This window comes from Canis aureus, chromosome 1 (genome assembly GCF_053574225.1).
Source record: "Canis aureus isolate CA01 chromosome 1, VMU_Caureus_v.1.0, whole genome shotgun sequence".
NCBI lineage: Eukaryota > Metazoa > Chordata > Mammalia > Carnivora > Canidae > Canis > Canis aureus.
Genome location: NC_135611.1, coordinates 109,292,446 through 109,319,623, shown reverse-complemented (window position 1 = coordinate 109,319,623; position 27,178 = coordinate 109,292,446). Strand labels below are relative to the sequence as shown.

At 54.0% G+C, this 27,178-nt stretch overlaps 3 protein-coding genes across 7 annotated transcripts in view; all 3 read left to right on the top strand.

The window, feature by feature from the left end:
- The first annotated feature begins 345 nt into the window (after positions 1–345).
- CCDC9 (coiled-coil domain containing 9) lies at positions 346–14,213 on the top strand. Of its 5 annotated transcripts, XM_077847249.1 has the most exons (15): positions 469–623; positions 2,250–2,323; positions 2,470–2,574; positions 4,366–4,512; positions 4,659–4,898; positions 6,582–6,665; positions 6,758–6,931; positions 7,734–7,915; positions 10,312–10,358; positions 10,464–10,596; positions 11,052–11,142; positions 11,229–11,523; positions 12,047–12,139; positions 13,150–13,199; positions 13,773–14,213. In XM_077847249.1, exons 2-15 carry the CDS (start codon positions 2,321–2,323, stop codon positions 13,788–13,790), a joined length of 1,662 nt encoding a protein of 553 aa, XP_077703375.1. In that variant the 5' UTR covers positions 469–623; positions 2,250–2,320; the 3' UTR covers positions 13,791–14,213. The 5 variants fall into 5 exon arrangements, with proteins under 5 accessions (XP_077703351.1, XP_077703375.1, XP_077703373.1 ...); XM_077847225.1 differs by lacking the exons at positions 12,047–12,139; positions 13,150–13,199; positions 13,773–14,213 and having other exon boundaries at positions 346–623; positions 11,229–11,933; XM_077847247.1 differs by lacking the exons at positions 12,047–12,139; positions 13,150–13,199; positions 13,773–14,213 and having other exon boundaries at positions 4,366–4,467; positions 11,229–11,933.
- A 153-nt stretch (positions 14,214–14,366) lies between these two features.
- INAFM1 (InaF motif containing 1) lies at positions 14,367–15,547 on the top strand. Its single transcript, XM_077847372.1, has one exon. The coding sequence runs from the start codon at positions 14,816–14,818 to the stop codon at positions 15,248–15,250; it is 435 nt and encodes a 144-aa protein (XP_077703498.1). The 5' UTR covers positions 14,367–14,815; the 3' UTR covers positions 15,251–15,547.
- Positions 15,548–15,687: 140 nt separating this feature from the next.
- Positions 15,688–27,178, top strand: part of C5AR1 (complement C5a receptor 1) — a 45,553-nt gene continuing 34,062 nt past the window's right edge. Inside the window, exon 1 of the mRNA XM_077847268.1 lies at positions 15,688–16,774. Coding sequence (XP_077703394.1) covers positions 16,670–16,774 — 105 coding nt within the window. The 5' untranslated portion in view covers positions 15,688–16,669. The remainder of the gene's footprint in view (positions 16,775–27,178) is intronic.

Sequence of the window (27,178 nt, the reverse complement as noted above, 5' to 3'; positions counted from 1 at the left end):
GTAGCTCCCACATTTCTATTTCTGTTATTTCACATGTAATTGTGCCTTCCCTCCTGAGGGAAGGGATGGGGTCTGCCTTGTGCATCGCCTTGACTCCCCTCCTCCCCCCAGGCACTTCACCTCCCCTAAGCTTGGCACTCAATGCAGATTTGCGGAATGAAGGAAAGATTCTAACGGTTGGAAATTTTAAGCTTCTACAACTAAGGTTTCATTGCAGGAGGGTGAGGGGCTCCCCCCAGCCCACCCCAGCACAAGTCTGGCAGGTGAGGCTTCCAGGAGTCATTGCCCAGGGCCCAGAACCTATTTATGGGAAGGAAGAGGGAGCCTGTAGAGGCCAGGGAAAGGATGGTGTCTCTTTTCCCCGCAAGGAGGTAATCTAGGCCAAACCAAGTGGAGCAAGCTTCCAGAACACTCTCGAGGACCACCTAGACACACGCCGCCCGCACCCGCGGGGGCGCGGCGCCTTTAAGGCTCCCGGAAACGGGTCGGCAGGACCGGAAGTGACTCTCTTTAGTTCCCCCCTTCACGTGGTGCGGACGGGAAGTGACGCGCGCGGCCCGGGAGCTGCGGACGCGGAGGCCGACGGAGCCGGAGTCGCGGACGCCGCGGGGTCTCCGGGACAGGTGACCGGGGGAGGGGGCCGGGAGCGCGCCCGGAGAGGGCGGGGCCTGGCGCCCCACGTGAGGGGAACGGGCGCGGGCGCGGGCGGGGCCGCGAGCAGGCCGCGGGGGCGGGGCCAGAGTACTCTGCGGGGGGCGGGGACGGGACGCCCACCTGGGAGGCTGGGGGCGCGCTGGCGGGGCGGGACGGCGGCGGGTGGGCCGGGCGCTGGCGGGCCGGGCTGTGGGCGGGGCGGGGGCGTGGGTGGGCACAGGGAGGCGGGGCGGGGACCAATGCCGCCCGGAGAGCTAGGGGGCGGGGCCGGGGCGCTGGCTGAACGTGCTGGAGGCGGGGCCAGAAAGTTTTGCCCGAGCTGGAAGTGGGCCCTGGTGGTCGGCCCTGACTGCCGAGGCAGACGCGAAGGCGGAGGCTAGACTCAGAAGTTGTGGGTGGCAGGGGCGGGGCCAGGGCTGTCGGCGGGGAATGCTGGGGGGTGGTGCCAGAAAGTTTTGCGGGAGCCAGGGGCGCGGTCAGAGTGTCGGCGCAGAAGCTGGCGCGGGAGCCAGGACCTCGGCCAGGGGCGCCGGGGGCGGGGCCATAGCCTGCCGCGAGGGGGCGGGGCTGGGAGGCAGGGGGCGGGGCTGGGAGCTGGGCTGGGCAAGGCGGAGGCGGGGCCGACGGACTAGCGCGAGGAGCGGGGGGCGGGTTCAGGCTTCTGCCTGGGGCGAGGGGGCGGGGCCGAGGGGCTGGCTGGGAAAGTCTGAAGCGGCGCCAGACTCTGGATGCGCCTGTGGGCGGGGTTAGAGGCCTAGTGGGAAAGGCGGGGCCGCAAAGTTGGTCCCGGCGGGGGCTGGGGCCGTGGCCTTTCCGACAGGGTGGAGGCTGGAGCTTCTCCCTGCAAAGGCGCGCGCCGGCCGGGAAGTTCTGTGGGGTGGTTGAGCCAGGCCCAGGAAGCCTCTCTAGTGAGTACTGGGCCAGTTTCCTTTGCGGGGTTGTTGCGGAGGCAGCGGCACCTTCTTCGGGATGTTGGGGGCGGGACTAGGACATCCCAGAGGGAGGTGTGGGCTTAAAGGGTTCTCCCAGGGTCAGGGCAACCTGTAGGCGTAGGGTTCGAACGTATTTTGAGGGTGGAGTTATGGACGATTCTGAAACATTCCTGGGAAAAAGGTGGATTTAGAATGTTCTCGGGGATGGAGCGGGACCAGAGTGGACCCAGGAACGTGGGCCTAGAATCTTCTTGTACAGACTGGGGATGAGAGGATGTATCTGAAGCTCTCTGGAGATGGAGGCCCTGGGTTGAAACTCCCAGCACTGGGGTGTGGAGGCTGAACTAGATAGAATCTTCCTTTGGAAGGGAGCAGTGTTGGATGTTTCCTTAAGCGGTAGGGTGGGACCAGAACTTTCCCAAGGTGGGCGTGACTAGTGTTGAAGTGGGGAATGGGTGGGTACAAATGGCGGAGTGTACATTTCTCCAGGTCAGGGCTGAGGTAGTACAAGAAAAGGCGGTGGGAGTGAGGGCTAGAATTCTCTGGGATGCGGGTGGTGGTGTTTATGTGCAAATGTTTTTGAGAGGAGTCCCCAGTAAGGGTGAGATGGAAGCCGACTAAGGAGGCATTGGCCTTAGTTCTTTCTGTTCCCTCTGCCCTCAGGAACCCCCTGTGCTGTGTCCAGATTGTGCAGGGGAAGTTTGCTGGGACCCTGGCCCCACCTAGCCAGCGGAATGGTGAGATGGAAAGTGGGGTTTCTGGAATCTGAGCTTTGGGTTCCGGGGCTCGTGAGGAGGGGACCCAAGATTCAGATCCTGGATCGAATGGGGCCGGAGTGGGTGTAGGTTTTTCTTACTGTCTCTCAACTGTCTCCTCCTCTCAGTCAGCCACACTGGATCTGAAATCGAAGGAGGAGAAAGATGCTGAGTTGGACAAGAGGATCGAGGCTCTTCGGCGAAAGAATGAGGCCCTCATCCGGCGCTACCAGGTGCCCTAGCCCCGCCCTGGGAGACCCCATCCCCTCTCCTCCCCGCAGTGAGTTTCGCTCACCTCTCCCTTCCTTCAAACCTTTTCATGGCTCCCCATCACTTTCAGGATAAAAACCAAAGACCTAAGCCTGCCATTCCTTCCTTCATTCCATCATCCCATCATTCATACATGAATACTTGCCAGGGTTTTCACTGCTAGGCTTAGTGTTACTGGGGACATAGCTATGACTGAGACAGCCCTGACCCTGTTTTTCCAGAGTTCACAGTCCTGTGGGGGCGCAGACCTTGCTTCAGGCAGTGATGACCCAGAGTGGGCTGGGTTGGGCTGCAGGAGTTCAGGGGTTTGGAGGTCCCAGAGGGGTCTCCTCACCCAGTCTGGGGGATATTAGGGAGGACTTCCTGGAGGAAGAGATTCTGAGACCTGAAGGCTGAGTTAGCTAGCTGAAAAGAGGAGAGGGAACAGTTTGTGCAGAAATTTGGAGCTTAGTGTTGGAAGGTCAGTGGAGGGCTATTGATCCTGGCAGCCAGGCTGAGAATTTGGACTTTTTCTCGAGAGCACTGGGGAACTATGGAGGGTTTTGAGCAGGAGTGGGATCTGGTCAGAATAGCCTTTTAGGAAGAGCCCCCTGGGTGCTGTGTGGTGATGGGTGGGAGGAGTCGATATCAGAGCCCAGAGACCAAGGAGGAAGCTGAGGCAGGGACCTTGGCGAGGAGAAGAGGTCCCAGGCCTGGGATAGGGCTGTTGGGAGGACTCAATGACAGGTGGTGGCAGAGATGGGGAGGAGAAGGGAAGGGCCAAGATGTGGCCCAGGTCCTTGTCACAAGTGACAGAGCAGTTGATGAGGCTGTTCCTAAGAAAGAACCTGGAAGAAAGAGTGGGTTTCACTTATTCATTTTTCATGCATTCATTCATTTACTTGAAAAAAAAAAAGCATTATGTCGAGTTTCTGTTGTATATCACAAATTGTTCTAGGCTTGGGTTATAAATCAGTGAACAAAACAGCCAGATATCCCTGTCCTCAAGCAGTTTCTGTTGCAAAGGGGAAGGCAGACAATAGGCAAAGTACATACAAGGTCAAGCAGTGAACAGGAGAAGGGCCATGAGAATGGTGGGGTAGGTGGTTTCTGTAAGTTGGTCAGGGAAGGCCTCTCTGAGAAGGAGACGAAACCTGAAGGAAGGGACGCCTGGGTGGCTCTGTGGTTGAATGCCTGCCTTCGGCCCAGGGTGTGATCCTGGAGTCCTGGGATTGAGTCCCACGTCGGGCTCCCTGCATGGAGGCTGCTTCTCTCTCTGCCTGTGTCTCTGCTTCTCTCTCTCTCTGTGTTCCTCATAAATAAATAAATAAAATATTAAAAAAGAAAGTCTGAAGGAGGTGAGGGACTGAAGGCTCTCTGGGGGAAGAGTGTTTTCAGCAGAGGTACAAAGGCCCTGAGGTGGGTCAGAGCCTAGTACATTCTAGGAACAGTGAGAAGGCAGAATGAGCAAGGGGGACAAGAAAGGGAGAGGATGGGGGATAAGGTCAGAATGGTAACAAGGCCAGACCCCGTAGGGCCACGTAATCTGCAGGGAAACTTTTGGCTCTTACTCAGAGGTGGGTACCACAGGAGGTTTCTGAGCAGGGAACCAGTGGGGTAGTGTGAAGGGGAAGGTGCTGAAGTGACCACCTGTCTTGTCAGAATTTCAGGAGAGAGGCTCAGGTGGTGGCTGGTCTTGAGAGGAGCTCAGGGGGCTGTGGGAATGCAGCGGGCACCAGTCCCCTGACACTCTTCCTGCTGATGTTTGCTTCCAGGAGATTGAGGAGGACCGGAAAAAAGCCGAACTCGAGGGAGTAGCCGTGACAGCGCCCCGGAAGAACCGCTCAGTGGAGAAGGAGAACGTGGCAGTTGAGGCGGTGAGCTCCACACTGGGTTGGGGGCCTCATCAGGACAGGGACGGGGTAAGTTGAGACCTGAGGCCTGAGAGCTCCCCCCCCAGCTGCCCCAGCCTTCCGGGCAGCCTCAAATCTTGCAGCTGCCCTCTGAGCTGGGCTGTCCCTGCTTCTGCATTCCAGTCACTGTGCTCTTCCTCCCTCCCCTCTTCCAGGAGAAGACCTCTCGAAGGTCTCCCGGGACCCCACGGCCCCCAGGGGCCAGCAAGGGAGGCCGGATGCCCCCCCAACATGGAGGCCGGGCAGGCATGGGCCGGGCAGCCCGCAGCTGGGAGGACAGTTGCGGGGAGCAGCCTCGAGGAGGAGCTGGGGGCCGTGGCCGGAGAGGCCGGGGCCGAGGGTCCCCTCATCTTTCTGGAGCTGGAGATACCTCAGTGGCTGACCGCAAATCTAAGGTAGGAGCCTGGAACAGGCTGGAGTCCTCTGGCTGAGGCTCTTACTGTCTCCTTCCTCCTGGTTTCTGCTCTCAAACACCCATTTCCGAGTGTCCGATTGTCCATCTTTCTGTATGTGAGCCCTACCATCAGCTCTTTCTCTCCTATTCCTCCCTCCCTCCCCTGACTCGTGCTTAGTGGACTCTCCCTGTCTCTCTTTTTAAAAAAATTTTTTTGTTTTAAGATTTTATTTATTCATGAGAGACAGAGAGAGAGACAGAGAGAGATTGAGGGAGAGGGAGAAGCAGGCTCCTTGCAGGAAGCCCGATGCGGGACTCAATCCTGGGACCCCATCCTGGGACCCCAGGATCACGCCCTGGGCTGAAGACATAGCTAAACTGTTGAGCCATCCGGGCTGCCCCTCCCTGTCTCTTTATCGCCCTTTTTTTGCTGTCTGGTGCATACTTGCCACCCCTTCCTACCTTCTGTTGACCTATGTCTTTGTTCTCTCTTTTTAGTGAAATGTTTCTGTCCAGTATACATGCACCCCCGTCTCTCTTGTTGTGTCTCGTAGCCTGGATTTATTTGCGGGGAGCAGTGATGTCTTACTGTGACTGCTCTACCGCCCTGGCGTGAGATCTGCAGGCTGGGAGGCTGTCTAGCACAGGGGCTCTGAGCCTGCCTTGGACTTGGGGTCAACTCTGTTTGATTAGTTCCCTGTCCCTGGGCAACTCACTTCCTCTGGAATCTCCTAGGCTCTCAGGGGAATAATAATCAGGTTTCAAGGTTATCACCAGTATTCTGGGACATGGGGCGTGGAAATCCTGATAATGCTCAAGTGCTTGAGGAATGTTACTTATGGATGTTTGCACACGTTAAAGCTGCTGTCTCCAAAAGACCTCAGAACACCATGGCTTAACCAAGGTGGAAGTTTCTCTCCCGTATGTTGAGCCCTGGGAATGAAAACGTCTTCTCCAGCAACTTGGCCGTGTGCTCATTTAAAATTCTGTTACCACGGAAGAGGGGAGAATGGATTGTGTGTGTGGGTCGTTACCCTGCCACCTCCTAAGTTATTGTTGCTTTTGGGATAATTTCTGTGCAGCTATGGAGTGTTGGGGTCCCCAGCTCCTTTGTAGGGTTCATTGTTTTCCTAGAAAGATTGATTGATGGCTAAGATTTATTATGATGCAAAACCAAACAAAGAAGGTGCACAGGACAATGTCTGGAGGAGCTCAGATGTAGGCTCCCGAATGTTCTTGTGGAATGCAGTCACACCTCACAGTGTCCTTAATTCCTCCAGCGTTGAATTGTGACAACACACGTGAAGGGCTGTCCACGGGGACTTCCTAGAGACCAAGTCCCTGGGGTTTTTGTTGGGTGGTGGTCACATAGGTCCTCTCTGCCTCGTACACATGCAAATCCCAGACACCAGAAGGAAAGCAGTCGTTCGGTACGTTCAGCATGTATACCCTGCCACTTGCATGGGCAGCTAAGGCACTTTAGGCCCCCTTTATAGTTAACCATTGCCCAGGAATGTTCTGGGCGTCAAGTTCCCAGATGCCAGTCAGGAGCCGGCCTTGCCAGCAGGCCTGTCTACAGAGAGAGACTCAGGCCTGCCGTGGTCACTCTGCGCAGATGCTAACAAACACCAGCGTTGTTAGCATCTTCCTGACACCCCAGCGTCTCTCTTCTACATGCCACCAGGAGTGGGAGGAGCGGCGGCGGCAGAACATCGAGAAGATGAACGAGGAGATGGAGAAGATTGCGGAGTATGAGCGCAACCAGCGGGTCAGTGCCGGGGAGGCGTCCCGGTGGTGGGGTGGAGCCGCCTGGGCCTCAGGGCGCCCTCCAACCCCCACCCCTACTCCCTGTGCCCGTAGGAAGGTGTGCTGGAGCCCAACCCTGTGCGGAACTTCCTGGACGACCCCCGGCGGCGCAGTGGTCCCCTGGAGGAGCCTGAGCGGGACCGCCGGGAAGGCAGCCGCCGGCACGGGCGCAATTGGGGGGGGCCTGACTTTGAGCGGGTGCGCTGCGGCCTGGAGCAGGAGCGGCAGGTGCGTGTTGGCAGCTGGGGCACCCCAGGTCCGCTACCGCTCTGCAGCCATTCTGTCCTTTCTGCAGCATACATTTGATTGAGGGTGTGCCTGAGTGCCAGGCCAAGCAGGGAGGGGTGGCCTCCCCACCCCATCTTTTTTTTTTTTTAATTCATTTATTCATGAGAGACATGGAGAGAGAGGCAGAGACATAGGAGGAGGGAGAAGCAGGCTCCCTGCGGAGACCCTGATGCAGGACTCGATCCCAGGACCCTGGGATCACACCCTGGGCCGAAGGCAGACACGCAACCACTGAGCCACCCAGGGGCCCCCACACCTCATATTCAGCCCCAGGCTAATGGTCCCTTCTTGAGCGGGGACCATAGCTCTTTTCTCTGAACAACAGCTTTATGATGCTTTTAGGTGCTGTATGCTCTGCTCTGGCTAGCGTCAGTAATGCTTACTGGGACCTGCTGGGTGTGGGATGCCAACATAGGTGCTGGGGCTGAGTCTTAAGGCAAATCCCCTGCCCTGAAGTAGATTCTGTAGGGAGCCATATAAACGAACATACAGTAAGGTGTTGGGTAATGTGAAGCATTGTGAAGAAAAACCTTGCAGCGAGAGGGAATAGAGAGCAGTGCCCTGGGATGGTCTCTCTGAGGAGATGCCACGTGAGCTGACCTGGTTCTGATCCCTACCCCGTCACCTTCTTCTTGTGTGACCTTGAACGTGGCCCTGTGTCTGAGCCCAGAGGGCACGGGGGTGAGACTGAGTGGGCTGGCTTGTGGAATGGGGCTCTGACTGCCTTTCTTGGTGTGGGCAGGGCCGCCGGGCCGGCCTGGGCAGCGCTGGCGACATGACGCTCTCCATGACGGGCCGGGAGCGGTCGGAGTATCTGCGCTGGAAGCAGGAGAGGGAAAAGATCGACCAGGAACGGCTGCAGAGACACCGCAAGCCCACCGGCCAGTGGCGGCGGGAGTGGGATGCTGAGAAGACCGATGGGATGTGAGTGTCCCCTTTGTCCGCTCTTGTCTGGCTCCTTGACCTTCACCCTGACTTACTCCTTTCTCTCTCTCTCTCTCTCTCTCGTCCTACCTTGTGTATCAATTAGCAATCATTGTGTTGCATAACCACTAACAAATCCCTGGCATATAAAACCTCTTCCCTTCTCTTCCTTTTTCTTATATATTTGAGAGAGAGAGCAAGCCAGAGACCACAAGCAGGGGGAGCAGCAGAGGGAGAGGGAGAAGCAGGCTCCCCTCTGAGCAGGGAGCTCGATGTGGGCTCCATCCCAGGACCTCAGAATTATGATCTGAGCTGAAGGCAGACTCTTAACTGACTGAGCCGCCCAGGCACCCCTTTTTTCTCTTTTGAAAGCCATTTTTTTCCTCATCTGTTTACAGGTCAGCTGGGTTTGGCTGATCCAGGCTGGGCTCTAAGCTTTGGGTCCAGCTAGGCTTGGCTTCTAGGCTGAACTCAGTTCTGCTCCATGTGGGCTCATACTGGGGTTCAGGCAGAAGCAGCCCTCTGGAGAAGTGCTGGTCATGGCATTGGCAGATGTGCAGGAGGGAGGTGGACATATTTCCCATTCTGTTAGCAACAGACCCAGCATTATTGGGGCGGGACATTACACAGCTCCAGTTGATGGTACTGCAGTGGCGCCCTGGCTAAGGGTACAGATGGAAATTCTAAATGGAGAAGGCGTGAGGAATTGCTAACAGTGATTACACTTTCAAACCGCAGCCCCCCAAACCCAAACTCCCTATCCAGGTGCCACTGTTATCCTTGTCCTACTTGTGTCCTCTTTCAGGTCCTGGGAAGCATCCAGTTAGTCCAACTTAAAGCAAAGCTATACCCTTGTGTCATTGACAAAAAGGCCAACTTCTGTACCAGAGCCAGCCAACAGCAATCATAAGATCTGCAGTTGTGGTTTAATTCATTAATTATTTGAGAGAGAAAGCACATGCAAGCAGGGGGAGTGGCAGAGGGAGAGAGAGAATCCTCAAGCAGACTCCCTGCTGAGCACAGAGCCCCACACGGGGCTCAGTCCCACGACCCTGAGATCGTGACCTGAGCCGAAATCAAGAGTCAGATGCCCAACTTAGCCACCCAGCCATCCCGCACCCTTTGGAAGTTTTCATGCCAGTCACTTTTATTGTTGGCACTCGCTGGAGATAGAGGGTGGTGTGTGTGTGCCCAGTGGTCAGAGCATTTATTTGTGGATTGTGAGCCAAGCTTGCACAAGTGCGAGAAATACTTTGCATGGATATCCTACCTGATCTTTCTAAGGCTTTTAGGAGACATTCTCAGGGTTAAGAATGATAAAATGTCCCCAAAGTAGTCTGCAGCAAGTCTCATTGATGAATGCATGCTTTGATTTCAGCAGCATTTTTTTTAAAGATTTTATTTATTAGAGAGCGAGCACAGCGGGGGAAGGGCAGAGGGAGAGGGAGAAGCAGGCTCCCCGCTGAGCAGGACACCTGATGTGGGGCTCCATCCTCCAGGATTATGACCTGAGCCCAAGGCAGGTGCTTAACTGACTGAGCCACCCAGGTGCCTCCATCAGCAAATGTATTGAGTCCCTTCTCTGTGTCATGACAGGTGATGGGGATGTAGTTGTGAACAAAATGCTTCTGCCTTCAGGGAAGCTAGAGTCTAGTTGGAAAGGATCTATTCAGTAATAGATCCAGTGCAGGTTATGAAGAACAGTGAAAGAAAGTATAGAGAACAGAGGGTCTTGTTTTAGACCTTGGTGATATATATATAGTAATGTGATTATTTTAGACCAGTGTCTAGGAGAATCTGAGCTGGGGCCTGGAGGAGGTGAGGTGCAGGCCACTGAAAGGTCTGTGGAAGTGTTCCAGGAGCAGCAGGTGCAAAGGCCCTGAGGCAGGAGCTCTGTGTGGTAGGAGACTGCTTATCTGGGGAGATGGGAGACAGTGATAAGAATTGAGGCCACAGGATCCCTGGGTGGCGCAGCGGTTTGGCACCTGCCTTTGGCCCAGGGCGCGATCCTGGAGACCCGGAATCGAATTCCACGTCGGGCTCCCAGTGCATGGAGCCTGCTTCTTCCTCTGCCTGTGCCTCTGCCTCTCTCTCTCTCTGTGACTATCATAAATAATAATAAAAAAAAACTAATAATAATAAAAAAAGAATTGAGGCCACACCAGAAGCTGGGGATCATGTACTTGCTGTTTTTGTTTTGGTCAGTTACTGAGTTTTTTCTCTCTGTTATCTGTCACTACAGTGTCAAGTTTGCCTCTTGTCCATCACCTGTCTGCCTTCTAATCAGTGTTTCCCTCTGTGACCTTGATTTCTGATCTCAGCCCACATCTTTCCCCACCCCTCTTGCTCCCACTATTCTCCCAGCTGCGTACTCACCCCCTTTCTCTTTTCCCCAGGTTCAAGGATGGTCCAGCTGCTGCCCTTGAACCATCTCACCGCTACGGTGAGTGGGTGTCCTTGGGTGGGGTGGGGCAGCTGGCAGGGCCAGGCCTGGGGATTGGTTTGTGCCATGGCCCCCATCCCTGATTCCTCCTGGGTTCTATTGCAGATGATCAGGTCTGGACTCGGCCCCCCAAGCCCCCCACTTTCAGGGAGTTCCTGTCCCAGCACAAAGCTGAGGTCAGCCGCAGGAAGAAGAAGAGTAGCCGACCCCAGACCAAGGCAGCCCCTCGTGCCTACAGGTGGGGGCACCCCTTCCCCTGGCGTGTGTAGACCCCCATGCTTCCAGCAGGGCTGTTGGGCTCTGCCTCTGGTGGTTCTGACTTGTGTGTGTGTGTGGGTGTGTCTGTGCTGTCTCTTCCCTGTCTGTTCTCAGGTACTTGTCTCTCTCTGGGTCAGGTTCTTGCTCTGGGGGAGTTGGGGCCTAGGCTCTTTGCTTTACCTCCGTCTTTCCCTTTGTCCCCTCTCACACGTCTTCTGCCACCTGGCCCCCCTTCCGTCTGTCTGTCTCTGACCCCTGGGGACACACACCCACCATTTTCTCCTCAGCACTCGAACATGCTGGATCCTCACCTGGAAATCTGCAGGCCCCTTGTGCCCCAAGTTGAATTTTGTAGTTCTTTTCTGGGGAGGACCCAGAGGCGGGAAGCTCCTTCCTGTCCACCTGGGCCTGACCCCTTTCCTCCGTTCCCTCCAGTGACCATGATGACCGCTGGGAGACGAAGGAGGTGGTGTCCCCAGCCCCTGAGGCCTCACAGCCCACTCCACCTGAGGAGGCGCCCACACAGGTAGGGTGGCTGTCATCTCTGGGCAGGGGGCCTGGGGGTGCTCAGGGCCCACACCCTCTCCCCGACCTACCTTGTGTTCCCCACAGCTACTTGAGACCCCAGCTCCTCCTGCCCACCGGCCCCCTGAGGATGAGGGGGAGGAGGACGAGGGGGAGGAGGACGAGGGGGAGGATGAGGAGTGGGAAGACGTGAGTGAGGAGGAGGAGATCGAGGAGGAAGAAGAGGCTGAGGAGGAGGAAGAACAACCAGCCCAAGACCATCAACCCCAAGAGGCTGACCCCACCGGAAGCCCTACCAGAAGCCCTACCAGAAGCCCCACTGGAAGCCCCACTGGAAGCCCCACTGGAAGCCCCACCGGAAGCCCCACCGGAAGCCCCACCGGTGAGCAGGCTGACAAAGAGCCCTTCAGGCCAGAGGAGCCCCTGCCACTTCCCCAAGCCCCTGCCACACCTTCTAGCCCCTTTTTGCCCCCTGGGGACCACCAGCCTGTGTCTGACTGGGGTGAAGAGATGGAGCTGAATTCTCCCCAGAACACCCACCCGGCTGATGCCCTATCTCCGGGTGAGGCCTGGCCTTTTGGAAATGCATGAAGCTTGCTGCTTGTGTGTGTGTGTGTGCGCGCGCGTGCAGGGGGGACCGTGAGGGGCTGGGCCCCAGGACCCCGTGTGCCCCACCACTTTGGAGGCTAGGGAGGACAGTCCAGGCCTGTCTCTGGAATGCCCTCCCCTCAGATCCTGCCCCTGCTCTGGGCCACAGATCCCCCTCCCCAATAAAGAATTCACGTCCTCAAATGATATTCCCCAAGTGTGTCCTTGAACACCCTCACTCCCCCAGGGCCTTCTCTCTCAGGGTGGGGTGGATATTTGGTGGGGTAAGGGCTTGACTGGGCCTCCCCCTTCCCCAGGAGGTGACCAGCCAGCCCCTGCCTCCCTGGAGAGTGGGCCCAGCCTCCCAGGAACCCAGAAAGCTGAAGAGGAAGGGTCTGAGGCAGCTCCAGGTGGGGGAGTGGATGGGGCCTGAGATGGCCTCCTTCCTTCCTTTTTCTCCCTCTGGGGCTGAGGGGAGGGTTTGGGGAGAGTAGGATAGAGGGGACCTGGGTGTGTGGGGTAGGGGTAGCAGTGGACCTGGGGGTGGGGCTATGGTGCTAAGGTCAGGGTGGGTGCAGTGAAGTGGAGGACCTCTGGGGTGCTGGGGAATTGAATGGAGGGGGGCCTGCGGGTAAGGAGGTGGAGCCAGGATAGGATTAGGATTTAGAGGGGCCCCAGGGGCTTGGGGATGTAATCTAAAAGTGGGGTGAGGCTAGCTTCAAGGGGTGGGTCTAGCTTCAAAGGGCGGGGCTGAAGGCAGGATGAGAAATTGAAATAGATCAAAAGTAAGAATGGAGAGCATGGCAGGTTTGCGGATTTTGCTCTGGGCAGGATTGGAATTCTGAGGTCTAATGAAGCAAGGTAAATTAGAATAGAAATGCAGACCCCATTAGAATGTTGGGCCCAACCCCATCTCTCCACCTCCCTCAGTGCAAACCAGGTTTCGAAGCAGGGACCTCACCTCCCCAGGAGCGAGGTTAGGGTTTGGGGCAGAGCCAAGGAAGATCTGGTCAGAGTTCAGGTGGCCAAGGGGCAGGGGGGGCAGGTCCAATGGGGCAGGTGCGATTGAGTTAGTTTATGCCCTTGGGAGCGTGAGGGTGGGTGTGGCTGGGTGCTACAGTACCGTGCTTAAGGTGGCAGGTGAGGGCAGCGTGCCGAGGGGCTGTCTTTGGGCTACATGTTGGCCGAGTGACCACAATCTGGCCATCCCAGATTATTTCTTCCATTGCAGACAGGGTTCTGGTGGGGTGCATGCAGCTTGTGGGGAATATTAAAGGAGCCCGAGGCCCATAAACCACTTTACTCAGGACGCCTGAAGCCAGGCTTAGTTGGGATAAGAGACGGAACTAGACGGGGTGGGGGTGTCCGGAAGGAGTGGGGGAAGACTGTCCCCTCCGCTGACTGCCCCTTCTCTCCCCAGAGGCGGGCCCCGAGGGCCAGGAGGCCGCGGAGATCACAGACTTCCAGAGGGTGCGTTTCTGCAAGGTGATGGCGGCCGCCCCGCCACCGGGGGCCGCCCGCTGACCGCGCCCGCCGCCTGGGGCCTCCGCGCTCTGCACTAACCTCCCGCCGCCTCGCTCCTCTGTCCTCTGCTTCCGTCACACTCCCGCCAGGAGAGGGTTAAATGTAAGGGGGGCGGAGCCAGGGACAGCGAACCGGGTGGGACCGGGGCGGTGGTCGTCTCTCGCCTCGGGGGCGCCGTGGCACCGGGAGGGCTAAGACACCCCCCAGTTACCCACCTCGTGGCAGCCATGGGGGGGTGCGGGGACTGGGTGCCAGGCCCCAGGCCTAGATTCCCGCCTCCTGGAGTTTACATCTGGGGCATGGCAAATAGCCGGTGACTCTTCCACGGGACTTGGAATTCCTCGGCCACCGGCTCGGTCTCTGATTAAACGCAGTGCTTCCGCTAACCTTTGAACTGTGTTTCTGGCAGGGCAGGCTGGGTTGCTGTGCTTGGCGGGCTTTTCCGTGGCGGAAGAGGCGGGAGGAAGGGGTCTTCCTTCCTCCACTCCCCTGATACGTCTTCCCTCCCCCCCCCTGCAGGCCTCCCCGAATTCCTGAAGACGCTGCTGGGAGGGGACTGAAGCTTCCCCGCCTTGATGGGGTGGGGGCGGCAGGAGGGGGTTAGTCTGGATTTCCAGGCTGCGCTCTCTCCTCCCTGGAGACCGCTCTGGATCCCATGGCTTTAGGGAGTGGGAGAAATTGAGGGTGGCGGGGAGGAGTTGGGGAAGGGTTGTGGGGCCGAGCTGGGGCTTCGGGGTGTGTTTAGACCTCAGGACACTAAATCCAGAGGAGGTCTTGTGAAGGGCGTGGTTAGAACGCCTGGACGAGGCTAGAGTTCTGCTGGATGGAGTTAGAACACTGCACGGCCTGAGCCGTAGCATGGGGCCGCGAGAGCCGCTTTAGACGGGAGTTCCTAATGCGGGCGTGGGGTGCAGCCCTCGGTCGAGGGCGTGTTCAGTAAGGTGCTGGAACCAGTGGAGCGAGGCGGAGGAAAGGGGTGGAGCCTGGGCTAGAGAGCGTGAATCCAGTAAGAGAGGGTGCCTTCGAATGCTCCAGTCGAGTTTGATTTGGGGAAAGGTGAGATAGAAGAGGAGCGAGCCTGCGGCTAAGGATAGGAGGGCTTTGTAAGGCCTGAACCTGGCCAGGCCGTGGGGCTTGGAGGCGGGCTTAGATGCCTGGGAGAAGTCTGAGTCCCAAGAGGGGACGGGGTTACGGCTAGGGGTAGGGGGGCAGAGAGAGGAGGGCGCGGCTACGCGCTGGGCGGGCTTGCATTTAAGCCTGGCCGACGCTGAGAGCTGCCTTTGCCCACCTGGGGCGGGGTCAGAGCTAAGTGGAGGGTGGGGTCAGGACGCTAGTTGAGCCTTAGCTTGTTAATGATTGGCTGAGGACGAGAGGGGGCGGGCCCAGAGCGCGCGGCCGGGAGACCCGCCCCCTCGGGGGCGTGGCCATGCTGGCGGGGGCGGGGTTGGACGAGGGAGGCTCAACGCGGAGGCGGTCCTCCGAGGAGGTGGGCCCGGGGAGGGGGCGTGCCCAGGGGGCGGGGCCTGCGCGGGCCGCTGCGCGGGGCCGAGTGGGCTGCGGGGATGCGGGGCACGAGCTGCGTGGGCGGCGGCGGCGAGAGCCCGGGTGGCGCCGGGCTGAGCGAAGGCCCGCGCGGCCGCTGGCTGCGCCTTGCCCCGGTCTGCGCCTACTTTCTCTGCGTCTCGTTGGCCGCCGTGCTGCTCGCCGTCTACTACGGTCTCATCTGGGTTCCCACGCGGCCCCCCGCGGGGCCCGCCGGCCCGGCGCCCAGCGCGCTGTCCCCTCCGTGCGCCGCCCGCCCGGGCGCGCCGCCCGCCCCGGCGCCCGCCGCTGCCTCGGTCTCCTGCCTCCTGGGAGCCCCCGGCGGGCCGCGACCCCAGCTCGAGCTGCCGCGCAGCCGCCGCCGCCGCCGCCGCCACAGCGACCCCAGCCGCCGCCCGAGCCGCCAGACACCCAGAGAGACGCCGGAGGCCGTGGGGGGGCGAGGACCCGGGTAACCCTGCCTCCCGCCCCAAGCTGGATCGCCAGCCCTCGAGAGCCCGGTGTCCCTCCTCATGATACCGCCTAGCGTCTCCGGAGCCGTCATCCAGAAGAATGGGGGGCCAAGGGGAGCTGGTCCGGGGCCTTGCTCCTCTGCCGTCAGGCCGGGGTCCTCCTCCGCCATCTGGCAGACCCCATCCTGACGCTTCCTGACACCCTCCGTAGGATTCTGAGCACAGAGCCCACAGCCCACCCTCTCCTCTCTGAATCTCTGTGTCCATGCGTCCCCTGCAATAAACTCCAGCCCCAACTGCTTGGTGCTGTGTTTGTTGTATTTCATTGCGAGATGCCTCCCTTTTCAAGTTTGTGAGGGGAAGGCCTTCCTGGCGTCTGATCTTTGTCTCTCGTATGCTGGTTGGTTTGGGTGGATTCTCCCTTGACCCGGGCAGGCGGGGAGCGGGGGCTTTTCTCTCCCACCACCATCGTGTAGTTTTGGGATGAGGAGAGGAAGCTTATCTGCAACAGGGCAGTTGAAGGTCAGACAGTGTGAAGGACTTGCCAGCTTTCTGTGTACTTGGGGCAGAAGACAAGGGCCTCTGAGGAGAAGCAGGTCTGCCCTCCTGTTACAGCACAGGAGATGAGTGGAAAAGTGGGATGATTTGGCAAGAATTTGGGTGTTGGGGATTGTGATTAGTATAATTATAATGTCAGGGACAGGAGCTAAGTCACCCTGAGATGTCGGGATGCTGCCGGGAGGGGATGAGGCCTTCTTCTTGGGCTCTGAGAGATGAGGGTGGACAGCAGTGGTAGTGGGCTTCTCTATCTCCATGGAAATCACAGAAGTTACCAGCACTGTGCTGCCTTTGAAGACGACTACAGCCTCTGGTCTGGAATGCTCCTGGTAAACCGAAGCAGAGGAACTTGAGTCCTGCTGAAAGAGTCAAAGATAGTTGAATCTATCTTCCCACTCAGAAGACTGAGACCTGGGTCTGGGCAGGGCATGGGACCCTGTACACAGGAAGTGGTTTTTCTGTCTTTGAACTGGAGACTTTCCCAGGAGAGTGAAGCTGAGCCTCCTCCCTCAGGCCAGGACATCTGTGGATACGGACTGGGCTGAGAATGTCATTCTGGTTACCCTCCTTCCTTCTTTCTACCCTTCCAGCACCACTTCCCAGAGGGTGTCTCCAGACCGAAGGGGAACTCAGAAAGCCAGCACCGCTTTACAGTTAGCACAGGTGATGGTGAACGGCACTGCCTTTGGGGCCAGGATGCCCAGATTCAAATCCCCACTCTTCCTCTCGCTAGCTGTGTGACCTTGGGCAAGTTACTCAACCTTCCTGGTCCTGTAAGATGAAGATGTCAGTTACTACTCTTACAGTGTTTGTGAGGATTAAATAAACTAGTGATCTGCAGCCTCTCGAACAGAACAGCATCACATGTTCTTTCTCTCCACCCACCTCTGTCCCTCAGGGATTAAAAAAAACATAGCTTGGATCCCAAGGGATATGGAGTCAGCCCAGAGCTCTGGACACCAGCAAGTGGTGAGTTGGGGGTGGAGACTGCTGCATCTCTGTCCCCACTGGTCTCTCTCTCTAGCTTCCGGCCCTCTTCTCCCCAGCTTTGTTTCTCCCCGTCCCTTGGTTTCTCTGTGTCTCTCTTTTGCTGCGGGTCTGTTAATTTTGCAGTAATTAAAAGCATTTTTTGAGCCTTTACTATGTGCCAGGCCTTATTTTAGGCACCAGGGTCACAGCTCTGAAACAAGCAAGACTCTCTGCTCTCAAGGGAGCGGACCTATCCCTGGAGAGACAGGCAAAAAAATATGACTAGTAACTTAGATATATGTTATGTCTGGTCATAAGGAGCACCAAGGAGGAAAATAATCATGGTAAAGGTGACAGGGAATGATGGAGTTGTTGGTCACTGGGTAGAAGCGAGGGCAAGGCATGCAGATCTCTGAGGGAAGTGTGTTCCAGGAAGTGGGAACAGCAAGGGTGGTGGCCTCGAGGCTCAGGTGCTCGGCTTGTTCAAGGAAGCACTGAGAGGCCAGGGAGTGAGCAGAGTGAGTGATGGAGAGAGCAGGAGAAGCTGAGCCCAGAGATAGAAGGGGGGCAGATTGTGCAGGGCCTCGGGCCACGGTGAGGACTTTGGCTTTTACTTTGAGTGAGGTGAAGCCATGAGAGGTTTGTGAGCTGGGGAGGGGGAGAGCCAACTTAGGTGTTAACAGGACTCTCTCATTGCCGGGCGGGAATGAGCTCTGGGGGGGCAAGGGTGGGTGGGAATGAGCTCTGGGGGGCAAGGGTGGAAGCCTGGGGGGTGGGGGAGTGGGGGGGTCGGGGGGGGGAATGCCGCTGCCGCCGTTCAGGTGAGGGACAATGGTGGACAGTGGTGGCTAGATCAAGTTGGTGGCCTGGGGGGAAAAGTGGGTGGTCAAAATGTGTGTGTGTGTGTGTGTGTGTGTGTGTGTGTGTGTGATTGGGAGGAGCCCCGGGGAAGCATGGCCCTGGCACCACTGCGGTGGCGCTGTTGGACAGCTGGGCCCCCCAGCAGCAGGATCCCTTAAAAGGAGAGCTGAACAGCACCATAAACTGTTTCTAGTTCTTTCTGTGCATAGAGTCAACCTCATCCTCAAGCGGCTTCGCGGAGTGCCCACAGACCCAGGGACCGGTGAACTCATTCCCATCCCTGGAGAGACGGAGGCCTGGCCCCTCTTGGCGCGCCGAAGGGCTTTCCTTTGATTTGATTGGATCAGCGCCGGTCACTTGACAAACCTGGACCCAATGCCTGTGCCAAGGGCCGTCAGGTGCGGTTGGTCAAGGCGTGGGTTCATCCACTCCCTGGCAAGTGAAGGCGGGATTACTCCGAAGGTTTAGACCAATCAGGACCCATCGCTGGATGAGGCCCAAGCTGGTGGACCTCCCAAGTCTGCAGCCGAACTGCAAGGGGTGGGACTACCAGGAGGGGGCGCCGAAGAGTCGCCGTCCTCCCCGCGCCTATCCCAGGCCTAGAATCCAAGGTTTACAATCGGAGCAGGAATGTGCGAAGATGCACGTGCAAGGGGCCTGCTAATTATCTCTTGTCCCTTACCCACAATTCCGAATTCGAAAAAGTGGTAACAACCAAAAAATATCTCTTTGGTGCGGGTAGTGTCCAGTGTCCACTTTTGGCTCAGTGTCACATGGTGGCAGATCAACTAATGTGAGTTATTCACACTCTATCTCCTTCTGGTGTGAATTTTCACACGTGATTTGCTGCAAAAATATTAACACGTCTGATGGGGAGGGGGCTGCCTCAGACCCCTGTGAGTGTTACGCAAAATACAGCATTGGTTCAGAATTACCTTTCTAAAATTGGAACAATTCTGCGTTCTGAAATGCATCTGTCCCCAAGGAACTCTGCTAAGGGATTGTGGGCCTGTAATTGGGCATGCAGCCAAACCTAGATTCATCTTAATTACTTGTTCAACATTTATTTAATGGCTTTGGGAAGAAACTCATTTTCCATTACAAAAAAAAAAAAAAAAAAGAAAAGAGAGAGAGAGAACTGTGGTCATTTACTAGGTCCCCTTTGTTAATCATGTGCTATTTTTTAGCATCTTGTGCATATGTGGGTGTGACTATGTGTCCAAATGTAAGGCTGTGTCTCTTGTGTGTGTTACATATTGCTGTGTGTGTGTGAATGCGTGTGCATATGTGGGTCTGTGTGAGAGTTTATGTGAGTGTTTGATTGTGTCGGTGTGTGACCATCTATCCTCTGCAAAATTACTGAGAATTTTTGCCGCCAAGCAATACTCTGTATTTCCACGAGAGGTCGCCTGTCTGCTTTGGCCAGAAGAAATGTAAAACTACATATTTTGCCCTTTAATCAGTTTTTCAATTCTTGCAGAGATGAGTCAGGAACAGTTAGCTCAGGCTCAGCTCAGCTGATCATGGAGCAGAGGTTCTCAAACTTGTTACTCTCAGGATTTTTTTTACATCCTTAAAAATTATTGAGGACGGGGGGACCTGGGTGGCTCAGTGTTTGAGCATCTGCCTTTGGCTCAGGTCGTGATCCAGGGGTTCTGGGATCGAGTCCTATGTCGGACTCCCCACAGGGAGCCTGGTTCTCCCTCTGCCTGTGTCTCTGCCTCTCTCTGTGTCTCTCATGAATAAATAAATAAAATCTTTAAAAACAACAAAAAAAGAATCACTACCATTCCTTTCCAGGATGTTTTCATCTTTCCAAACTGAAACTTGGCACCCATCAAACAAAACAATATTCCCCATTCTCCTGCCTCCCCAACCCCAAGTAACCTCTAGTCTATTTTTTTTAAGATTTTATTTATTTATTCATGATAGATACACACACACACACACACACAGAGAGAGAGAGAGAGAGAGAGACAGAGACACAGGCAGAGGGAGAAGTAGGCCCCATGCAGGGAGCCTGATGTGGGACTCAATCCCGGGTCTCCAGGATCATGCTCTGGGCTGAAGGCAGGTGCTAAACCGCTGAGCCACCCGGGGATCCCCTCCAGTCTACTTTCTGCCTCTTGTTGGTTCTCTGTGCCTTATAAGTGGAATCATCCAATATTTGTCCTTTTGTGTCTGTCTCATTCCACTTAGCATGTTTCAAGTTTCATCCATGCAGTATCAGGTATCAGAACTTCCTCCCTTTTTAAGGCCAAGTAATATTCCATTGAATGTATATATCACATTTGGTTTATCCATTCATATTTTTTGTTTGTTTTGAGACCAAGCTCGAGCAAGGTAGGGGGAAGAGGCAGAGGTAGAGGGAGAGAAAGAATCTAAGCAGACTCCATGCCCAGCACGGAGCCGATGCAGGGCTCCATCCAGCAACCCTGAGATCATGACCCTGGCCAAAATAAAGAATCGGATGCTTAACTGACTGAGCCACCCGGCACCCCAATCCTTTCATCTGTTGATGGACATTTGGAAACTCCTTGCTTTTTAACATAAGCAACATTTTAAATGAAAAATGATGTGTTTTCCAAAATAAAAATCTAATCAGAAGAGTGGCAAGATTTCACACTTTTGAGAATATATTTTTTTAAGATTTTATTTATTCATTAGAGACACAGGGAGAGAGAGAGAGAGGCAGAGACAGGCAGAGGGAGAAGCAGACTTCATGCAGGGAGCCTGTCACGGGACTCGATCCTGGGTCTCCAGGATCAGGCCCTGGGCTGCAGGCGGCGCTAAACCGCTGAGCCACCGGGGCTGCCCACATTTTTGAGAATACTTGATGTCTCACTCAATAGAAGCAACTGGATGCTCATAGCTGCTTCTGCATTTGATCTGTTGCAATGTTACCAGTCATCTAGCTTCTGGAAGAATCTGGGTGAAGTCTAGCCGATTCATGGGAAGTCCCAAGCATGGGCTTTTCAAGCCTGTTAATCCCCCAACCGCATCATCCTGAAACTTACATGGTTGTAAAACTGCCTTTAGCCTTCCAGGTCATGTACATTTAACATCTGGTTCTGGGTACAATTTCCTGCAACATTCCTGGCACCATCTTGCCAAGTGGCCCATGGATCATAAATGAAATGATCTAGTGGTCACATAGTCACACTGCAGCTATGTAATGATGATGAGTCCGTGGATATACTGCTGGTGATAGTTCACTCATTGGACAATAAAGAACCAAAACCTGTGTGTGATATACGATGTCTATTTAGCACATGCATGGGGGGATTGGCTGAGGGTCAGCTGATTGTGTTTGGAAGTCTCTGCTGATCTTTTTTTTTTTTTTTTTAAAGATTTTATTTATTTATTCATGATAGTCACAGAGAGAGAGAGAGAGAGAGAGAGGCAGAGACACAGGCCGAGGGAGAAGCAGGCCCCATGCACCGGGAGCCCGACGTGGGATTCGATCCCGGGTCTCCAGGATCGCGCCCTGGGCCAAAGGCAGGCGCCAAACCGCTGCGCCACCCAGGGATCCCAGTCTCTGCTGATCTTAACTGGCCTCTCCCTTATGTCTGAAGTTATCTGGGGCTTGGTTGTTTGGGGCTGTGCATGGTTGGGGGGCTTGCTGATCTTGACTGGACTTCCTCAGGTGTTTGTGGGCAGGTTGATCTTGGCTGGCCTTGGCAGGTGCATCCAAAGCGTGGGTGTCCCAGGAATGTTCTTCTCATAATAATGGCAGAGGTGTGAGCCCCACTACAATAGTATGTCTGTGCTCTGTGTGCCTTCATCCTACTGGCCAAGCAAGTTGCATGGTATGATATGCTTGATGTAAAGGGATGAGCAGTACCTTCCTTCCAAGGAGATGAGGTGGATGCAATGGAGACTTCTGAAGGGTATGCTGAACTGCCCAGTTGGTTGTGTCCCAGCCTAGGCCAGGGAGTGAGGTGGGAGGTGGAATGGTAGGACTTGGATGCTGTGCTCAAATCTGAAACTGAGAACTCAAGTACAGGCATCCGAGCAGGGATGGTATAATAAGAGGCATTAATGTTAATATGGCACCCCAGAGAGGTTAAGGAATAATTTACAGAGCGGCAAGTGTGTGTGTGTGGGGGGGGGGCGGGTGGAGACGTCAGTGGGAAGATGAAAACCGGGCGATCTGATTCTAAACTGTGCCCATTTCACTGCTCGTTTTGCTTCTCAGCTCAAACCATAGGGACAGCCCGAGTGTAGGCACTCTGGTTGAGAATCCCAGCTGTGCTTCCACTTGGTAGCCAGAAGCAACTGCCAACCATGTGAGCAAGTCACCTGGGACATCCATCCCCCTCCAACTTTCAGATGAGTACAGTGCCAGCCGCCATCCGACTGCAACTGAGTGAGAGGTCCTGTGTGAGAACTGTCCAGAAGCCCATCCACAGAACCATGAGAGCTAATACAAGCACTTCTAAAAAGCTTTGTTTGAGACTCGTAATATAGTAATACATAAATAAAACTATGTTTCCATGGCAACCCTTAGCCTATGGATCATGACAGTGGCTGGACGAGTGCCTCGGCTTCTCAATCTCCTCTATGGAGACAAATTTGAGGCACATTTTGCTTAGATTTTCAGCTGATCCCTGTGAGATTAAGCCCCACTTTCCCTTGACCGTGATCTACTCATGAGCATACCCTTTAATTGCATTTTTCCCTTTCCTGGGGCACCTGGCTGGCTCAGTCCCAGAGTACGTGACTCTTGATCTCAGGGTTGTGAGTTTGAGCCACACATTGGGGAAGATTATTGAAAAATGAAAAAATTTAAAAGATACGTATTTATTCATGAGAAACACACAGAGAGACAGAGACATAGGCAGAGAGAGAAGCAGGTTCCATGCAGGGGGCCTAATGCGAGGTTTGATCCCTGATCCTGGGATCATGACCTGAGCTGAAGGCAGACACTCAACCGCTGAGCCACCCAGGCATCCCTAAAAAATGAAATCTAAAAAAAAAAAAAAAGAGAGAATTCTCCCCTTTCCTGTGTCACATTTCTCACTTAGGATTTCTGGAATCCCCTTCTTTAAAAGCTATCTCTACTCAAGGTCTCTAAGAGTTTGCTTTTGAGGAAACTCAAGCCAAGACAGCCAGGATGACGACGATGAGGAGGAGGAGGAAGAGGATGATGATGATAGTAATGCTGATAATGTTGGTGACGAAGGTGGTGGTGGTGATAGTTACGGTGATGATGATGGTCGTGGTGATTGCTATGGACTGAATGTTCTTTCAAAAATCATACATTGAAATTTAACCTTCATAGTTGGTATGTTGAGATGTGCTTAGGTCATGAGGGCAGAGCCCTCATAAATGGGATTCATATAGAAACTCTATTCCCATTAAGCAATAAGTACTCATTTCTTCCTCCCCCCGGCACCTTAAGCTTTAATCTACCTTCTGATCTTGGGGCACATGGCTGGCTCAGTCTGCGGCTCTTGATCTCAGGGTTTGTACGTTTGATCCCCATGTTGGGTGGAGAGATTACTTAAAATCTTATTTTTTTTAAGATTTTATTTATTTATTCATGAAAGACACAGAGAGAGAGGCAGAGACATAGACAGAGAGAGAAGCAGGCTCCCTGCGGGGAGCCTGATGTGGGACTTAATCCCGGGACTCCAGGATCACGCCCTGGGCCAAAGGCAGATGCTCAACAGCTGAGCCACCCAGGTGTCCCAATTACTTAAAATCTTTAAAAAAAGTATCTTCTGTTGTATTATTATATTATCTTATTATTATTATTTTTAAATATTTTATTTATTTATTTGACAGAGAAAGTGAGAGAGCACAGGCAGGGGGAATAGCAGGCAGAGGGAGAGGGAGAAGCAAGCTCCCTGCTAAGCAGGGAGCCCGATGCAGGACTCAATCCCAGGACCCTGAGATCATGACCTGAGCTGAACGTAGATGCTTAACTGACTAAGCCACCCAGATGCCCTGCCCATTCTTTTTAAAAATTATTTATTTTACATTAATTAATTAATAAAAAAACGGGCTCCACACCCAGATTGGAGCCCAATGCAGGGCCTGAACTCACTACCCTGAGATCAAGACCTGAGCTAAGATCAAGAGTCTGATGCTTACTGACTGGGACACCCAGGCACCCTGAATTTGCCTATTCTAGATATTTCACATAAGTAGAATCATACAATATTTGTCCTTTAGTCTGTGGCTCATTTCACTTAGTATGACATCTTTGAGGTTCGTTCATGTTGGAGTATGTATCAGAATTTCATTCTTTTTTTATGCCTGAATAATATTCTATTGTATGTATAGACCTCATTTTGTTTATCCGTTCATCTGTTGATGGACACTTGGGTTGTTCCCACCTTTTGGCTGTTGTGAATAATGCTACAATGAATATTGGCAAGTGAGTATCTGTTTGATCCCTGTTTTCAATTCTTTTTTGTATATATTTAGGACCAGCATTGCTGGGTCATATTGTAATTCTGTGCTTAACTTTTTGAGGAACTGTCCAATTGTTTTGCATAGTAGCTGCACCCTATGACTTTTGAATCACTGAATTCCCTGTTAGATACTTTTTTTTTTTTTTAGATTTTATTTATTAATGAGAGACACACAGAGAAAGGCAGAATCGAGAAGCAGGCTCCCTGCAGGGAGCCCAATGTGGGACTCAATCCCAGGACCCCAGGATCACGCCCTGAGCCAAAGGCAGACACTCAACTGCTGAGCCACCCAGGTGCCTCTGTGTTCAAGTCCTTTATGCTTAAAATACCTAGAGTAGATTAGTCAGTATAAGCTAGGTTATGCTGCAATAATCTCCTTCGCATTCTCAAAGCTTGAAACAACAAAGGTTTATTTCTCACCCATTTACCATGTCCAGCATGGGTCAGCTGGGAGTGCTACTCCATGTAGTTGTTGTCTTCATTCTGGGATCCAGGCTGGTGAAGCAGCCACCGCCTAGTTGCCTTGGCCAAGGGAAAATTTACAATATGGTGGAGTGTGTCCTGGTTCTTAAAATTTCCATGCTGAAGTGGCATGTAGTCCTTCTCATGTTTCATTGGGTAAGGCAAGTCACATGGTCCTGCCAAACTTCAGGTAGGTGGGGGTGTGTAACCCTACCATGTGCCCAGAAGGAGAGCTGAAATGTTTGAGAACATCCCTAATGACTATCACAAATGGGGTTTTCCTTGCTTTGAAACACAAGTCACATGTTCTGCAGATCTGTGAAAGACACCCTATTTAAAAAAAATAAGATATAGTACATTAAAAAATATTTTATTATATATTTGACAGAGAGAGAGAATGAGTGGGGGGAGGGGCAGGGCGAGAGAGAGAGAGAGAAGCAGACTCCCTGCTGATCAGGGAGCCCAACGTGGGGCTCAATCCCAGGACCCTGAGATCATGACCTGAGCCAAAGGCAGACACTTAACCAGCTGAACCACCCAGGCGCCCCAAAAGGCACTCTTTTTGATCTGGAGAAATTGCATTCTCTTTAGATTTATATAAAAGAATAGGCTCACAGTTGTCCGTCTGTGTCACAATTAAAAAAACAGATTGGCCTTCAAAGCCCCCCCCACCACCTATGCCCTTTGCATTGTGACTTTCTAGTTCCTCCTCTCAGTGTGGGGAATCAGTTTCCCCACCCCTTAAATTGGGGCTGGCCTTGACCAATAGAATGTGACAGACGTGATGTGCTGCCTGTCTTGAGTCTAGGTCTCAAGAGTCGTGCCTTCTGCTTGTTCTCTTAGAGTGTCCACTGTCCTGGGAATCAGCCTAGGTTGCCCTGCTGGAGGACCAGAGACTGCACCAGGTAGATCAAAGCCACCCAGCTGGTATCCTGCCAACTCCCTGAGACAGAGCCACCTCCCCAACCACAGCTGGCTGCGTATGCATGGATGAGCTCATCCAAGACCAAAAACCCATCCAGCCCACCCATAGACTTGTGAGAGACAGCAAAGGTATTGTTTTAAGCTGTTAATATTTGGGGATATTTATTACATAGCCGTCTTGGTCCATTAGGGCTGCTATGGCAAATTACCATAGACTGAGCAACTAAAACAACAGATATTTCTTATGGCTCTGGAGGCTAGAAGTTCATGGTCAGGGTGCCAGCAGATTCCCACATCCCAGTTTACAGATGGCCATCTTCTTGTGGTGCCTTCACATGGCAGAAAGAGTGAGCACCCCTTGGGGTCCTATGTGTAAGGGCACCGATCCTGGGGCACCAGGCTGGCTCAGTCAGTGGAGCAGGCAGCTCTTGATCTTGGGGTTCTGAGTTTGAGCCCCAAATTGGGTGTGAAGATGACCTAAAAAATAAAATCTCAGGCAGCCCGGGTGGCTCAGCGGTTTAGCACTACCTTTGGCCCAGGGCATGATCCTGGGGACCTTGGATCGAGTCCCACGTCGGGCTCCCTGCATGGAGCCTGCTTCTCCCTCTGCCTATGTCTCTGCCTGTCTCTCTCTCTGTGTCTCTCATGAATAAATAAATTTAAATAAATAAATAAATAAATAAATAAATACATAAATAAATAAAAATAAAATCTCTGGGACGCCTGGGTGGCTCAGTTGGTTGAGGTCCAACTCATGGTTTTGGCTTAGGTCATGATCTCAGGATTGTGGGATGGAGCCCTGCATCAGGCTTCGTGCTCAGCGGAGAGTCTGCTTGAGGATTCTCTCCCTCTCCCTCTGCTCCTCCCCCTGCTCATGCACACACACACTCTCTCAAATCTTAAAAATAAATAAATAAATAAAAATAAATAAAAGACTGATCCCATTTATGAGAGCTCAACTCTCCCATTCTCATCACTCCCAAGTCCCTGCTTCCTAATCACATCACACTGGGGGATGACGTTTGGCCATACACATCTTGGGGGAGGACAAGTATTCAGTCTATATCAACAGTGCTAGTTAACTGAGACACCATGGGCCCTTCCTAGCTCCTCTTGGTGTGGCAGTAAACGTTCTGGAGATCATTTAGCCGCTGTCCACCAGTTCTCTTTCAGAGCAATGGTCAGAGCCCGAGAAATCTCTTTCTTATCTGTCCTTGCTGCTCAGGAGGCCTGGGGCTCAGGACTTTGGGTGACTGAAATATTTCCCTGCTGGTAGAAGATAGAAGCAATGTTGGTGAACACCCAGGCAACGCTTGCACTGGATTGGATCTGGAAGAAGAGGAGCGTTTCTTGTTATCTGCCCTCTGGTTGGTGATGTTCTGAAGTCCCCACTCCATTGTGAGAAGAAGAATAAGATGTGGTTTTTGTCAAGAGAGAAGAGGCAGCTGTAATTCCAGCAGCTCTTGAGGCAACTTGTCAGGCAGGGGGCAGGGGCAGGGATGTGACAGAGGCGACAGTGCAGGTGGGAGGGCGGTGGGAGCTGAGATGCGGGGTGGGGTGGGTGCTGTGGCACCTCGGGTAGTGGGGAGTCTCTGTGGCCCAACGTGAAGGAGAAATGGCGGTACAAAGAGACATCAAGAGATGGAGAGATGGAAACCAGGAGACAAGTACGGGGACAGAAATCTCGAGAAAGACAGAATGCTTGTGAGATTGGGAAGGAGGGAGACTGATGGGT